Source organism: Macrobrachium rosenbergii, chromosome 48 (assembly GCF_040412425.1).
Source record: "Macrobrachium rosenbergii isolate ZJJX-2024 chromosome 48, ASM4041242v1, whole genome shotgun sequence".
NCBI lineage: Eukaryota > Metazoa > Arthropoda > Malacostraca > Decapoda > Palaemonidae > Macrobrachium > Macrobrachium rosenbergii.
Window position 1 is genome coordinate 73,635,622 of NC_089788.1, and position 17,874 is coordinate 73,653,495.

Consider the following 17,874-nt stretch of genomic DNA (forward strand, 5'->3'; position numbering starts at 1 on the left):
ATGCTCTTCATTGATCTTTGGAAAGGTTGTATTCTTCCTTTCCATCTTGGCAGAATTGATTCAAAATCAATTCGTCTACTTTATGACCCTGTCCCATCTCTTGATATTCTTTCTCTCTGCCTCTAGGCAACGTTCTTGTCAATTCTGTATGCTGTAGTACTACCCATTTTTCCTTTACGCTTGATCACCACATCTCAAAACCCACAGAGAATTACTGGTTACAGTGTGAGTAGTGCAGCACATTGTAAAAAGCACTGCTGTTTTTTCAGTAAAGCACTGATATTTTTTCAGTAATCCCTTACCCAGTTGTTTTACTTCCTGCCTTTTGCACTTCATACATTCCCTTTGAGTCTTCCCACCTTGCTGCCTAACTTCTTCAACCTCTTATTTGGGAACCTTCCTCTGGACGAGCTCTGTCAGTCTAGAAATGGGATTCAATGGTCTCACGAAACTGCTTTATAATATTATCTGTAAACACTTACCAAAATCAGTTTTCTTCTCCATTTCATTCTCTAAATCCTATATGTACCCCTCTGTTTTTTTAAAAGGTTGATCTGTTGCTTTCTTCATAGTAAAGCCATTCGTTCTTTCTTTTCTCAGTCATGGGTTAAGCAAGACCAACGGATTGCATGGTACTTCTCCAATAGATGCTTCAGTAAGAAGACCAACTCTTTTGTTGATTTTTCCAACATGAAGCAACACTGCCAATATTGACTTTGCAGTAATCCTTTTTCTCAAGCCTTTCTCCTAGCACCTTTTAAATTTTATTATAGGAAACAATATTTATGTGCTCTCCTTTCAAAATTAACTAGATAAAGTACAACAAATTTTAATTACTTTTAATGGGCATAGATTTATAGTCAGATTCTAAGCCTTCTCACATTTGCAACAGATTTAAAAGTTTTTCTAGTCAAGTAATGGAGCATCGTATATGGTATTCGTGGCACAATACACCATAAAAAGCATTAAAGCTTGTTTGCAGAGTCTTTTCAGCTCCCAGCCGGATCACTTTCAGCTTTTCACTTATCCATTTCATTTGGTCTCTTCCCGCCTGGCTGTCCAACTTCTGTAACTTGAACTAAACTCTAATTTTTACCTCTTATTTGGGCAGAAATCCTTTCAGTAAACCCTACTAGTCTAAAGAAGTGACTCGGTAGTTGTTAAAAATAATAAATAACCTGTGAATCCTTTCAGTGAGCTTTATATATACATTAATGCATGACAAGAGAACGTCTCCAGATTTTCCCATTGTCTGTTTAGAAGTGAATAAAGTTCCCTCCGGTCTTCTGTGTTCGAGAACATTCAGGCTGAATTTCCTTCAGGTCTAGTGCTCATCTGTGCCCTTCCTCCATGGTTTTCTTGGAATGGAATGTAGAATTTTGCCCAAAGGCCATGCGCTGGGACCTATGAGGTCATTCAGCGCTGAAAGGAAATTCAAGAGTAGAAAGGTTTGAAAGGTGCAACAGGAGGAAAACCTCACAGTTGCACTATGAAATAATTGTTAGGAGAGGGTGGAAAGTAAGATGGAAGAAAGCAAATATGAACGGAGGTACAGTAAAAGGAAGGAAAGGGGTTGCAGCTAGGGGGTGAAGGGGCGCTGCAAAGACCCTTAAGTAATGCCTACAATGCACCGCATGAGGTGTACTGACGGCACTAGGGATGGTTTTCTTGGAATTTCCATTGATCTTTATATGGCTAATTCCACAATTATTACCTTTCTGACTTGCTACTCCTCTTTCCTTCTTGTCATATGCCACACCGTCTCAGCCTTTTTGGTATCAGTCGGTTTTCAAGCCTCAAGACGCCAAATCTTTCAGCAACTTTACAATTTATAATAAAATCGTTTCAGTGCACTCCAGCCTTGAATCAAAACACTTTGTAGTCAGGAATATTGAAAATCCTTTCACAAAAAAGAATCATCATAATACAAAGTAAAATTGCCATCTAAACAAAATTTTATAAAGTTCTTATGAGACACAACACATCATCAAAATAATTTATTCTCTTTAACAATGTACAAAATGACTGACTCATAACAAACTTCATGAACAATCAAAGCTTTACCTTTTATACAATATACAACTGGAATACTGTATCGCTGTAACATATAGAGCAATCGAAAACACTGGAGATTTCAAACAACAAATTGGCGACAGTAATTTAACTTTTAAAATATACTTACTTGAAATAAACTATGTAATAAGTGTTATGAAAATGCTCCAATAGTCATAAAAATGATTGACACATACAGTGTATGTTACCAGTGCCCCTTGAATTACATCTTTCTCACCCAGTGATATAAAACAATAAAATTACATAACATCAGTATGAAGTATGACTTCAGTATGTAAGAATTTCAAATGACTAGCTGACATTCACCTAAATACTGCCTAATCACAGGATGCTATACATAAAGATGCATTAGTTCCTCCAAATCCAAATGAATTTGATAAAGCAATCCTTCTATCGGCCAATTGAATCCATGCCTTTGCTTCCTTAGGTACAAAATCAATGTCATGGTTCGGTTCTGGATTCTCTAAGTTGGCAGTTGGGGGAATATAACCAGCATGACACGTGAGGATGGTGAAAATTGCTTCGACAGCTCCTGCTGCACCAAGCAAGTGCCCAGTGGCACCTTTTGTGGACGATATGTGAAGGTTTTCTGCGTGGTTTCCAAATACTGACTTTATTGCTTCAACCTCTATGGCATCCCCTAGCGGAGTTGAAGTTGCATGTGCATTAATATACTGCACTTCATCACTACTTACTTGTGCCTCTTCCATGGCCCTCATCATCGCTCGCATTGCCCCCTTCCCATCTTCCCGAGGTGCTGTGTAATGGAAAGCATCCCCTGTCAAACCATACCCTAATATTTCACCATATATATTAGCTCCCCTGTTTACTGCATGCTCAAATTCTTCCAAGACTACCATACCGGCTCCCTCACCCATCACGAAACCACAGCGCTCGGCATCAAAAGGTCTCGAGGCCTTTCCTGGACAGTCGTTGTATTTCGTGGCCAAAGCCCTCAGTCGGCAGAATCCAGCAATGCCAAGAGGCGTAATGCTAGCTTCTGTTCCTCCGCACACCATAACGTCTGCATCGCCATGTTTAATGAACCTGAAAGCATCTCCTATCGCATGTGCCCCTGTGGCACATGCTGTGGACACACTGTGATTGGGACCTTGAAACGAATACTTCATGCTTACTTGTCCTGCTGCCATATTTGTCAGTATTCTTGGAACAAAATACGGGCTGACTTTACTATATTTTTGTTCCAGTGCCTGACCAGTAGAAGTTACATCATCCAAATCGACCATTCCCATACCAATGGCAACGCCTGTCCGTTCTTGCTCCTTCGAGTCTTCCGGCTTCCACCGAGCATCTGAAACTGCCTCGTTAGCTGCTATCAAGGCATAAGCAATTGCCGGGGTCATTGTGCGTAAGTCACTGCCACTGAAGTGGGATGAGATATTCAGCTCACCTTCTCCATCTCCCTTTGGAACACTGGCTGCTACACGGCAGGGCATCTGTAACACACAAGACAATATCAGATGAAGAAATATTGATCATTCTTTATTCTTTTACTACCTCTCCAAAAACATGTTTTGAGCATAGACAGGTGAAACTGATTGGTTCATCCAAAAAGCTTCTCTTATGGATGGGAAATTTAAAGGTAACAAAGTCCAAAGGTGCCTTGTTGAAGCAATATGAAAATACCAGACATGAGTACCTTTGTTGTAGTACTCCTATACCAATTCCATCTGCTCTTCTTAAATAAATATATTGATTACCCCATTCCAATCTTTTTCCCATTCCTTTGCAATTTGATTCACAGCAGCTTATATGTCTATTATTGCTTGAACCCTTTTTCTAACTGTTGAATCTTCCCAGTATGGTTAAGGGTTCTTATATTCTAAGTTTTAATCTATCCTTAGTATTTATACACCAAGAGATTCTTAGCACCCTATACCGTATGTCCAGGATGGTGGGATGCAGTTCTAAATTTTGTCTATCAATTACTGTGTCAGAATCAGAAGAGGAATCATTGGCCAAAACACTAGTGCATATACTTAGTTCCTTGTAGTACACAGTTCTTAGCTCACTAATGGCCAGTAACCCATTCTAACTAAGAAACAAAGCATTCAGTGCCTAACCCTATCAATCATCGCACTGTCAATGATTTCTGGTGTCAGTCCTGAACAAGGCCACAGTTTTTTACTGAGGATCTAGCCTTAAATAAAGAAGTGTCAAGCTAAAAATAAAGCAGTGCTCAAACAATGCCTGTGAAAAAAAGTGAAGCATGACATTCACGGAGGTCTAAAGATATAACAGTTCGCAGAGGTCTAAAAATATAACAGTTCACAGAGGTCTTAAAATATAAGAGCACTGTTATTGTTATAATTATAATGTAGCTTGCTGAGACAAACTGGCTGTACTTCTAGTCTCATCATGTTCATTCATATAATTGTGATTTTGAATGGAGGGTGAAAATGGAAGTTTGGTGGAAAAACCAAATGGAAATGATGATACATTAAAGGCCCAAAGTATAAAGCTGGGACCCAACAGGACACAGCCAAAAGCCCTCGGAACTGTTTACAGTGAGCCACATAAGGCACACAGCTACAAAGTGGCAGAGTGTAGCACCAACTAGAAATGTTGAATAAATAATGTATTGAAAAGAGACATATAAATTCATATAAGGTATAATAATTTAGGGAACAATCCATACCTAGTCACAGTTGCAAGGAAATCTTAACAGCTGATAACTATAGCTAGTTTAATTGGTCTGAAGAGGTCTTGACTATTCCAGAGTACAGTAATACATGCAAATTTCACACTCCTTCAAATAAGAGGGTAGCAAAGCCTCTCACCTGAGCATAGCGAGGATCTGAAAGTGCTGTGGTTGCTACTTTCCCTGAAGTCAGCTGTATCCAGTTGTGAGGGGCTCCAACTCCGAGGGGGGTGACAAGACCCAGCCCAGTCACCACCACTCTTCGCACACTCCCCATCGTCCTGTAACATTTTTGTTATTTTTAAAAATATGATACAAGTTAGAAAGGTGTAAAGACACCACCCTACTTATGAACATTCAACTTAAACATTCAGAGATACAAACAAATGGGATTGCAAATTAAAATTATGTTCAGAGCACTCCCCTTTGCCACCCATAACTTGAATTTTTTTTTTTTTTTTTTGCATGCATATTCTGTACATACATTACTGTATATACAGTACAGTGTATCACGTTTCAGGATGAAAAAATGTACTGTACTGTATTGATTTTATATCATAACTATACTTAAATCAGCAAGAAGAGTACAGTGACCAACTTACAAATAATTCAACGTACGAATGCCATCTGGAACGTAACTCATTTGTAAGTAGGGTGGTGTCTGTATTACAATAAATTTCCCATCAGTTAATTAATATGAAAACCAATTACATTAAATCTTTTACAATTTAACTCTTAAATTCATACGCCAAATGTTCCTGAAACTCCTAGAATACCACAAATCCACCTAAAGACATCATCTTATCAAGTCATACACACCCATTAATTCAGAACACCCTTGGTTTTACAGGTCTCAGAACAAAGGATATTCGGAATTCAGAATACAGAATTTTAGGCCAAAGGTCAAGTGCTGGGACCTATGAGGTCATTCAGCACTGAAAGCGAAATTGACATACAGAAGGTTTGAAAGATGTAACAGGAGGTAAACCCCGCAGTTGTACTATGAAACAATTATCAGAGAGGGTGGAAAGTCAGATGGCAGAAAGAAAATATAAGGTTGCAGCTAAGAGCCAGAGGGATGCTGCGAAAAACCTTAAGTAATACAAATTGTCAATTAATAAACAGATTGTAAAAAATGTCATTTGTCCAAAAACATATGGCTTTCCACAGTAACCATAAAATCCAATAAAGCACATGACAATATTGGATGTGGGACTTGTTACCAGCTCTGACTCATGGCACAGCACATCCATGTCATATGCAGTACCTTCCTTAGTCTTTTGTCACTGGCCTTGTCAACACCCTATACTCTGTACTTTCTTTTGACTGATCCTTTGTCTTGTAACCTATGTGTCTGCATTCTTTACAATCACAGCCTGTGATCTAAAAACACTTGTTTAATTGCTGTTATAATTTTCAGGCAATATGCCCTCGAGCATCATCCACAAATACAGGCAGATGATAGGTCTTCTTAAAAAGGTTTGGACTAAAATATGCCCTTCAGCCACCACTATACAAAATGACATCATGCAGTACAGCCTGAATCTCTTAATTAAGGTAAGATTATTATTATTTTAATCATAAGAATTCTGTATGTAAATGTGGAAGGTTAGCCTCTAAATTTAGTTCTCTCATTACTGATTAAATGTAGATGTTTTTAAATTTAATGGTCAAGGGTTGGTTTAGGATAAAACGTGATTTGGTATTTGAAACAGCAGTGTTCAGTGCTTTGACATGTAATCTTTCAGGCTGTGGGCCTAAACAAACATTGAAAAATAGGTAAGCTGTCTTAAAGTTAGTGTACACTGTAGGTTGGGTACTTTGAAATATCAGCTTATGCTTGCCTGGAAGGCCACCATCCCTTACTTACAGCACTTATCAACTTACCAGACAGGCTGGAAGACCCTTACAAGTGTGTTAAAGTAAGGAAACACTGTACAATCAGTCTCCATTTGCCTTATGAAATTTGTCTTTATTTTCTAAGGTATTTCTGATTTAAAATGTTCCTGAAATTTGGGTCACCTATACAGCATATGCAGAATTTCCTTTTATAACCTTACAAGCTCCGCCTTTTAGCCAATGGTTCAAAACAATGTTTTGATTGTAATCCCTGTAGAAAGCTACCACTTGCAGTGTGCCTTGTGCAGCATACTACAGTATATATAGTCAAGAACTAGAAGTTTTTCCTGTGTTGCTTTCTTTGCAACAGTTTGCTGTGTGCAGCACTCCCTGTTACAGGTTTTATCACCATATATTTCTTTTTTCACACTTAGTATTGCCAGCTTAACAAACATCCAAAAACAGGCACATGTTCACATCTGCTTGTTCCACTTACACTGGGAGTCATAGGTGAGAGTTTGAAGATCCTTTAAATACCTTTTCTGCACAATATACCTCCATCCACATTTACAGCAATGTCACCTGAACATGTGGAACATCTCACGATGATAATAACGCATGCAGGATACAGCAAATTTGACAGCAATATAAGTATTATGCTCTTATTACCTCACGCCATACAACATCTGTGAGACAAAATGCCAGTGAGCTACTTTCAACTGAGAATTCTAATGCTCTCAGAAACATAGGTCCTGTTAGTGAGGTTTCCTACATTGATGGCATTTTTAAAAATTTTTAGAATATTGTTATCCCGTGCCAATGTTGGCAGCCATCTGGAATCTGTATCAGCTACAAAAAGCTGCTCTAAACAATATACTATTTGACCTCCTTCCACTGGGTCTGTTGCAGCTAAGAGCCACTGCTAAGAACAGCAATGCAAAGCTATGAGCCGCAATAATAGCATGGATCCATTTCCACATTTCCATTTACTCATTCTAAAAAACTGAAATGGCTGACAGCAACTTAGGGGGATCTCTGTAAAGAAAAGCAAGGTTCAGGATGTAAGATTTATTTTCTAAAGTGTGTTATATAAAATTATGAAAATAAAGTTTAAAAAAGCATTTTAGATGACTAATAAAATATTTACCAGTTAACCAGTACTAATGCAGCTTCAACAAAATTACTAAACAAAATATTTACCAATAATCAAAATATACACAAAAATGAGTAGTAAATACCTACAGCTTGCATATCAGTACTGAAAATCCTACATTAATCAAAATTAACTTATTATAAAGAAAATGGGTGTCACCATTATCCTTTTCTTTAGCTTGTCAACTTTCAGATATGAGAAACATCATTATTTTTATTCATGGTTTGATTTTCAATTTAATTTTTCACACTTTTCAAAATAACATGAACCTGAATCTCTTACAAAAGGGGAATTTCAAATTGGAGGTGATGTTATTCATGGACACAGTGATTTAAGAAACACAAGTGGAAAAATTATTAGTGAGCATAGAGCAAATGTGGAAATGTTTAACATTACAAAAACAAATAGAATACTGCATTAGTAATTTTTAAGGTCACGAAAACAATACCTAACATGAAACTCTAATTCTGTCTCAATGGAACTGAGGACAACTTTCAAATTTGAAAAAAAACCACAAACTGGAGAACAGATATATTTTAAAAATCCACATACGTTGTTTGGTTTTAGTATCTCCACACTGAGGAGGGAGCATGACCATCTGGAACTGTATGTGGACTTCTTAAATATATTTGTTCTTCAGTTTGTAGTTTTTTAAATTTCAAAGAATTGTAGTTTTTTTAAATTTCAAAGTTCGATTCTGATCTGTCATCATCACAACTTTCAAATACTACTCTGAATGGAAAATGTACATGATCTCTCACAAAATTAGTAGAGCACCACTACAAAGACATGCCAAAGATTTAAAGCCACTGCTGGCATAAAAAATTTTTCTTGGTAAAATGCACACATCACAAATCAAATCTACAGACCAGCCACACGTCTAATACAAAATTGTCACAGCTGCAAATAGTTACCAGAGAATATACAAAACTTCAACATACACAGTTCAAAGCCATTATTATTTTCCATCAAAGCTTCCATCAATCTTCATTGACACGTCTTTCCCGTCTGCTGCGAGTTCTGATGCCATTGTAACTAACACTGCTATCTTCAGACTTCACAGTACCATCAGAATCCCGTTTGAGGCCTAATTTAGTGTCCTCTAAATCTCCTTCCTGCTTAATATTAACATTCACCTCCTGTTTTACAGAAGGTTTAATATCAATACCATCTCCCTCTCTCTTGATTTCAAATTCCTGCTTTATTGGAAACTTTACATCAGGATCATGTTTTTCTTCCTTTATGAATTTACTTTCTCTAGCATCGGCTTCATCGTCACTCTCCCTCTCCTGCTTCAACTGCCTTAGAACATCCTCGATGTCATTGCATCGGGGCAAGTGCTGCCTGAATTTATTTGATCCCTTAAAGAGAATGCCACAATCAATGCATTTCCAAAGCATCCCACAACCCGAGCACTTCCACAGCTGACTCTGAGTGTACAGTTTGTTGTTCGGTCCTTCTCCTCTCCTGTCGCCTTCAACGCTAATACCTATTAGCTTGCAAGAATCACACTGGTGTGGCTCATCTGGGTTCTCGCCACAGTCACAAAATATGTCGTTCTGCGGATTTTCCGCCCCGCGATGACCAGTCACAAAGCAATGCATTTTCAGGGAATCCTTCGTTGGAAACTGACTAGTGCAACTTTGACACTGAAAAGGGACATCATCTAGACACAAGATATCACCCATGTTCTAACTAGAAAAACTCTAAGTTTCCTTAAATATAACTTACGAGCTTCAAGAAGGCACACTTCAAAAGAGAATGGGTAATTTGTCCTCCAACCATGCAGTGAAGGAGTGTCACATGGGTTCCTTGTGATCTTGCTTAAGGCTCCTTGAAAAACATTCGTTGTCCACCTGGAAACAGTTAGTAAATATTCTGCTTTAGATATGCAAGCTTGGTACCTAACATACCATTCTTAAACTTTATAAATTATGGTAGAACATACGTCTTGTACGTAACAAACATAATGGTAGGTGCAACTTCAAAATAAACGGCACTTTTGGGGATGCTACAGTCTAAAACATACGTCTTTCCAAGGAAAGTGGTAAAATTTCATTGAAATACATTCATTTTTATCCTGACTTCCTCATGCTTTTCCCATTACTATCCTTGAAAGTATAAACATTAACACATGGTATAAATTTATGTGCCAATAGAGAAATATTGCAAGTGATAGCATCAACTCAGATTACCTGTTACTGTACCAGTCAACTAACCTTCGCCATCTGCATGGTGTTGTCAAAGTTCAGGAAATTTAGTAACACTGATAATGAACAGATTATGTTGGGAGTTATAGCCATTAAATGTAATGTGAATCATTAATCCAGAAGACTGTGGCACCTGACACTAGCTGTCACAAATACTTTCACTGCCATTCCAAGCACAAACAGATGTCATGACAGAACTGACTGAATGACCAATACACAACAAATGCAATCCTCCAACAACCCCAAGTTCCTAAGTACCTATTAGGCCATTAACTTAGCATCTGTACCATATGATGCAAACAAATCCCACCTGTCCAATTAGTACCATATTCCATCAACATCAAATCAAAATTTAATCAATTGTAAGTTTTCCATGGTTAGGCCTGCTTAGTTTCCTTCAAGCATCCTAACCTGTCATTCAACAAAGTAAATACAGTATATTGCATTTAGTATTAAACAAACTGGTTCTCAAAGAAACACTTTCTATATAAAAATGCTGCTCTTGGCATGGATCCCAACAGCATTCATTTATGCAATAAAGTTGCAGTCTGAATGCTTCATGTAACATACCAACAAAAACAAGAGAAAAGACCTCTATTCACATTATTATTTTGATAAATGATCCTGATACCAATATCAGCCTGTTTCTAGAGAGACATAACTTAATAACGACACCCAAAAAATAAGAAAAATAGCTTCCACGTGACTTGGTGAACTTGGCCTTATCCATTTATTTTTACCACGGCTCCAAATCCAATGCTGACACTGAGTTCAAGCTTTTTGTACTATCTTTATTGCAGAGGTGCACTCATAAAGTAGACTCAAACCTTACAGCAGAACCCTTGAGAGTTTTGACTCTTCCTGAAAAAATAGCGGTGATTTTTTCAGATGCTAAAGGTCTTGTGCAATCACTATGCATTTTCAATGCAACCAACACCTGACTGAAGATTTTACAGTAGCTCCATGCCTTCCAAAGTATATACAGTACAGTATATCCAGATTAACGTTTGTCGAGTACCAGCACACACAAAAATAAAACAGAAATAAGGAGGCAAATAACTTTGCCAAGAAAGGATTTGCACAACTACATTCAAGGAGATGCTTTATATTTTATGTCAGGATCTCATACCAAGTTCTAGGTCTCCAAATATTCAGCAAGAAGTAATACAGTACAGTATATCTTCATGGATGTATAATAAAATGCTTAGATGATACGAAATGGCATTATCTCTCAGTATCATGCACATCCATCTGACTCATGGTTTTGTAATGGCTGGTGCCAACCAGAGAGACAGATATTTTGTAAAATTTATGGGCCCAATTTTAGCCTTTGCCAACTGGCAGACTTCTGTTTGAATGCTCACGCCAGAAAATTAATGGCACAAATCAGTTCAATACAGTGTTTGAAGGCAAACAAAGAAACCAAAAGATTTCAGAATCAGTAATGATAGATTTTTTGGCTAATAACCCTAGTCTGTATTACAGTTTGGTGTTAGACAGTCATTTCAAAAACCAGTTAGCATAGACAAGTCAATGTTGTCACCTGTTACATGAGTCACTTTTCAGAGATTCAGGCCCAGATCAAGTGACCATCATCACTGACTCTTGTCATCCCATGTCTTAAGGCCACTGTAATTTTAATTTTTAGCTTTCATTTGGAGCTCAGCAAATTAATAAGAAATGCCCATAATGTGGAAATAAAATAAATGCAGCCTAAAGAAGTAAAGTACTGTTACTGTTACCCTTACTTCTTCCTAATGAACACCATAGTTTTTGGAAGCCTGAATTTCAAGTCAATGGCCCCTGTGGGCCATATGAACAGGGCTTATCTTCTGAATAATAATAATAATAATAATAATGTACCATATAGTGAAATAAAAAAATAAAGTACACACAAATAACAAACATGAGCTCTTCGGTAAAGACCACCCATACCTCGATAGATTAAGGAAAACACAAGCTGGACAGTGATGCAACAGAATTTGCAAAATCCATTCACACTCACCTCAATTACATATTCAGTGTTGATATCCTCAAGTATTATAACTATCAGGATGTCTTCTAGCTTGTAAACTACTTTTATACCTTCTTCACCAAACAACCAGTCAATCTGCAAAAAAAAATCAAAACCTTAGTAGCAATATTTACCACACACATCATTCTAAGTTCTGTACAATGAAAAAAAAACTACATATGGGAGTTCTCTAGTTCAACAATTATCATATATTAACATCACGTAAAGCAGCAAGACAAAACAAATGTTTAATCGTGTCAGTTTTATAACAGACTGTAAATTGATGGAGCTGGAATCAGGAAAGGAAGATAAAATTTTTTAAAATGCTGTAAAAAAAATATAAAAAATAAAAAAATATTAAAAAATGTCTCAAAATACAGCAGATCCAATCAGTCAAATTCATGACCGGCTAGAGCATTAGGTTATCAAAGGATAACAATTCTTTGAGTTATTAGACATTAAGGTCACATGGAGAAAAGGTAATGCATTTCGTATGTTAAATAAACTGTAAATATCATTAAATATTCTTTTCTATTGAAAAATTAATTTGTATTTCCGGCAACTTACTGAAATAAAGTACAGTACTGGTACTGTACATAATAAAATAATAGAACACTGGGAAGACCATTCTTCTAACACTAATGAACCATGCGTTATGACCTCCAGTTAAGGTGAAAGTTGGTAGATCTAAGTAGTAGCTCCGCGGCGGTGATTTCCTTCTAACTTGACTTTTTCTACAGTTTTTTAGTTGCTAATTATGGATTTACCTTCAATTTTTGATGCAAGAATGTAATTAACCTGTAATTAACCCCTGAAGTCCATCCAACGAGGGGTTTCCATAAGCGATCTTCACGAGACAGAGCACGGGGACGTCTGTTTCTAACAGTTCATATCCCGTTGGACAAGTGCAATAACCTGTTAACGTATGGGTACCAGGGCCCCCGGGCCAGTACTAAACACGGCCAAGGGACATTCCATTTGGCCGACAACATACAAATACACCGCCAGTACCAGAACCCTAAAAGTGTAGAAAAAACCAGTTTCCAAAGTAAATACATGTGCGGAGCTAATACTTAGAATTACCTGGAAGTTTGATAAGTAAGGTCAGAGAAAGTGTCAGGGTGGGTTAAATAGTCGCCTGGTCGGGAAGGTTACGGAGTCCTAAGCATGGCTGTTTTGTAGTTCTATTAAGTGGCCTTTGGACAGCCAAATCAGCTAGCCTAGGACACAATGTTGTTATAGTCTAGAAACAGGCAAGTTAGGCTAAGGCCTAGCCATTTCAAGGGCAACTTCACTTTTTCTTTATTTTTCAATTTATATTCTGAGGAAATAAAATCACTCTTAAAACCACCCAGAATACTTATCCAACCTTTTGGCACACAAACAAAATATTCTGAAATCACAATTTACCGTAACCTAAGCAAAGGTTACACTAGTCTAGAAGGAACAGCAGGCTCGGCACTTTTGACAAAGTGGTCAACTAAGCAGGTACCTAGCCCATATTACTGACAAAGGAACGTATATACATAAAAAAATCAATACTTCCATTCTCTATTAAATGCTTACGGTTAAAGCTAGTTTGTTTTGGCATTGCCTGACCTAAAAAAGGCTAAAGCATGATTGACACAACCTAAGAAAACACATCTGGACTGTAAAATCATTCTATTAGAAAACCTTCTTTAAGGTATAGCCTTCATTTCATGGTATGAAGTCATACCCAAAAGATATATAATTATATAACTGGAAATATTACGACACCCTACGTAAAAATGAACATATGACCTAAGGCCGATCAATGTCCGTTTGTTGACGGGAACAATAAAATGACAATTGTCACAACACATCACACATTTTTAAATACTCACAGTGGATGAAAAATGTTAAATATACAGTTCGAGCACGCGAGGTAAACATGTAACCTTTAAACTTATATAATTTTTTAAGAGAAAACGCCGGTGGCTGGAATTTGCTGTGCCAAGTGAACGCGTCCGATTGTTTATGTTTTGGTAATCAAAGAAAACTTGACTTTATACGTATAAAGAAAATGTATTACTCCAATTTTAAGGGTGTCTAATATATTTTAAGACCTCATTCTGCCTGATGTAATTAATCCTGTCAGTAGTCTTATTCAGTGAAACGTTAGATAAAAAGTTTTAATGATTTGCCTTATTTCTTTCCATCTTGCCTGACTGTCCGCCCACATACCACGCATTTCATCTATTCATTGACTTGTTTGACAATTACTGAATTCCAATTACATTTAAAAACACATGCTTGATTTTTAGTTGAATTGTAAGTTATATGTTCCAGGCTTGAAAATTTGTGAAGATGAAATCTCATATTCTGCTGTAAGACTTTCGTTTTGAGACTTGTCTCTCGTGCATACAATTATCACATAGTTTCAAACATTTGTCAAATAGTTTGCCCTTAACGTGATCTCGATTAAGCTGTAATGGTCTACGTTTGACCATTGTTGCTCAAGAAATCCCATTTTCTTTGCAAAACGAGGTTTGACAATTGCCTTTTACTTACAGGATTATTAGGTAATAACAATCATATTTTGCCAACAGTATGTCCTTATCATAATCTTGGTTGTCATTTGAAACTGATAAATATGGTCACCCACCACCAATGGGTAATGATAGGTTAATTGCCATTGTGGTCGGGTGTGGGAATTCGTCTTGCATTCATACATTAGCTAGACATGGCTTGTATTTTACATAATGCTCTTTAAAAATTTAGGAATATGATATAACTATTCTCGCCTGTAAAAGGTTCCAGGGGTACCGATATACAGCACTTTGAATTGTAGGTCCTGATTCTGTCAAAATGCGTGGCACATTTTATCCAAGAAGAAGATTAAAGGTTATATTTAAGTATTTTTGTATTGATATAAAAGTCGTGTGTGTTATGTTATCCAGAATGATAGTTTGTCATTATTGACAATTTAATTTTCTTGTGATTTTTTTTACTGCCAAACTGTGTGTGTGTGGCAGGGTTGGGCGTGAGTTACATCATAGAATCATCATAGAATCATATTTCTTAAATGCTTTTCCTCAATAGCTCCAGAGGAGGTGAAATGTGACGTCTTCCTCTCAGCTTAATCTCTAGTCGGGATCGCTGTTTATCGGTCCTCAGCCTGACTTGTATTCATATATGTGATATTGAATTTGTATTCTCAAACAAATGAACACAAACCTGGACCTTGGATGGGCCATAGAACACAGGTCATTGTACAGACCAAGATTTGAGAACACCGGTTATGTGGTCACTATCAAGGCAAGGCACGTGAGTGAAAAAGCTGTCCAAAAATCTGCAGGCGCGGACACCCCCCACCCCCAATATTTTTTTATTATTAAATAAATTTTTTTCTGTTTATTTTAAAGTGTCGACAGCTCTATGATGATGCATATTTTCTTTTTTAGTTGGCATGACATGTTATGTTTCAGTGTTGCCAGACGCATGCTACAAAATATGATAGCAGAGTGGAGGGGTCGTAACGTTTCCTAGACATTTTGGGGCCGGGGCCCAGCCAATTTGAAGGTTCGATGACAGATAACAATTTTAGGATCAACACCCTTATTCGTTCGTTTTGAAGATCCACTTAATCCAAAATTCATTTTCCTAGCATCGCAACCACCACCACCCCTGCTCGATGACAGATAATATACAACTCCATATTCGTTTTGATACATATAATATATATTCTTGCATTGTTACAGTATAATAAATAACGGGAACTCAACCTTTGTGATGCATATAAGGCCAGTACAAACCAGCAGTGTTGCCAGATATAGGTCTAGTTTTGATTTACCAGCAGCCATCAAACACAACTAGCATATTGCGTCAAGTAATCTGTATCCTAAAATCACTAGATTTTCCGTCTTAAAAAAAACTATGGCACGAAAGGAAAAGGGAGACACGCGAATCGGCGTCATAATTAGAAAATTAACAAAATTACTGAAATTCTCAACAACAAAACAGTTAAAATTTTTAATTGTGGTAATATTAATTTCATTGTCAATTATAGCTCCCCTCTCAGTGTTGTGTTATGCTGTCATTGCTCATATTATTTTACTTGCATTTTCATTTATTTACTAATTTGTTAATTTATGTTTTTCTAATAACTGATCTCATTCTTTATTTCGCTTCGTCTTGAACGTCCATATTCTTTGGAAGCTTGAATTTCAAGTTAATGACCCCTGTGAGCTTGTTCAACATGAATATGGTTCATCTTTTTAATAATAATAATAATCATTTTAATAATAATAATAATAATAATAATAATAATAATAATAATAATAATAATAACGTCCTCGAATAACTTCGGCAAATTCAGGGATGAAATGAAAAAATTCGAAGCACGATAAAGCCATTAGCATGAGGAAAGAAGAAACCCCCTACAAAAAAAAAAAAAAAGTTACAGTGTAACTGGACCAGAAGATCTGTACAGGTGTTATATCACTGCTATTTCAAAGGGAACGTTTTTGCCTTAGAAGATGGTGTGTTAATCCCGTAGAGTTTTTCCTGTTTCTTTAGTCCTAGCTTATTATTATTATATTATTATTATTATTATTATTATTATTATTATTATTATTATTATTATTATTATAATTATTATTATTCAGACAAAGAAGTAACAGCAGGCAAAAGGAAATACAGAAAGAAAAGATAATTTATTCGAAAAGAAAGAAAAATAAATTAATAAATCAACAGATAAAAATGCAAGTAAATTATTCTTCAAACTGAAAGAACTACAAATCTTAAACTTAGAGGGTTTGTCACCCTTCCTTTTAAGGAAGCTTCAGTCAGGTTTTACCTGACTTTCAAGCCATACATGTAAGTGGGGGCGACTTGAGCAATGGCTGTCAATTACGTTGGTAGGATTTCTTTTCATTTCTGAGGTGCCTCGCCTAAGGATTCGTGACTTGTGTGTATTGCGTCACTGTCTATGTAATGAATAGTCGTTATAAATGTAACTGCTACCCCCATGTATATATATATATATATATATATATATATATATATATATATATATATATATATACATATATATATATATATATACACACATATATATATACTGTATATATACATATATATACAGTATATTATATATTTATATACATTATATATATACATACACACAAATACTTTATAGACAACTGTCACCCTTCCAGACTTCTTTATACGTTTAAGTGAATTTCTGAATAATAAATATATACCCAAATTACAGATAACTACAGTTCCCAAGCTGAATTTTTTACCAGTCTCCCTATGATTCATGATAATTCTTTTTACAGCACCTTTGAACAACCTAATTGAACAGCATGCGACTGCCATGAACTGTAAACTGATTCCAGTTAATCCTCTTAGTATTAAATCATTATTCCAGTACAAAAACAAAGTTAGCTCTCTTGTGTCTTCAAGCATCGTTTATTTATTTTCTTGCCCCCGATGCAGTCAGGGGAGATACGTGGGTGCCCCACGCCTCCTACTGGAAGTTCGAATGAGGGGTTCAGTTATAGAACTGGAGTCAGATAATCTCATCTGGAGTTCTCCAATATTCGAGAACACGCCCGAAGATGGAAGACTGAAATTGATTATAAAGATTTTAAAATACTTTCCATGGTTCCCAGTTCTTCTCTTTCTATCTTTGAGTCACTTTTTATTAAATTACGAGTACCAAACTGCTTCAACAACTCTTTACTTGTAATTCTTTATGCCACTCTGATTTTATACTTCGTCCTTCAACTGGTAACGTTTTCTGCATTGTTTTGTTTTATTATTTTTTCTTATATAACTTTGTTTTATATTTTGGTTATAATTTTAAGTATGAGTCTGTTTTTTTAATTGTATTTTGATTTATTATTCAGCTTTGATAATAAGACAGACGTCTTGAAACCTTAGTAATAAAGAAATG

The 17,874-nt window shown here is 36.3% G+C and overlaps 1 protein-coding gene across 5 annotated transcripts; it reads right to left on the reverse strand.

Annotated features, from left to right (window-relative positions):
• Positions 1-1,984: 1,984 nt before the first annotated feature.
• Positions 1,985-13,972, reverse strand: LOC136831539 (3-oxoacyl-[acyl-carrier-protein] synthase, mitochondrial). Of its 5 annotated transcripts, none has more exons than XM_067092110.1 (5): positions 13,817-13,972; positions 11,943-12,047; positions 9,459-9,583; positions 4,875-5,016; positions 1,985-3,530 (listed from the first exon to the last, which is right to left on the reverse strand). In XM_067092110.1, the coding sequence occupies exons 4-5, from the start codon at positions 5,010-5,012 to the stop codon at positions 2,391-2,393; spliced, it is 1,278 nt and encodes a 425-aa protein (XP_066948211.1). In that variant the 5' UTR covers positions 5,013-5,016; positions 9,459-9,583; positions 11,943-12,047; positions 13,817-13,972; the 3' UTR covers positions 1,985-2,390. The 5 variants fall into 5 exon arrangements, with proteins under 5 accessions (XP_066948211.1, XP_066948212.1, XP_066948213.1 ...); XM_067092111.1 differs by lacking the exon at positions 13,817-13,972 and adding an exon at positions 13,715-13,768; XM_067092112.1 differs by lacking the exon at positions 13,817-13,972 and adding an exon at positions 13,362-13,415.
• Between the last annotated feature and the right edge of the window lie 3,902 nt (positions 13,973-17,874).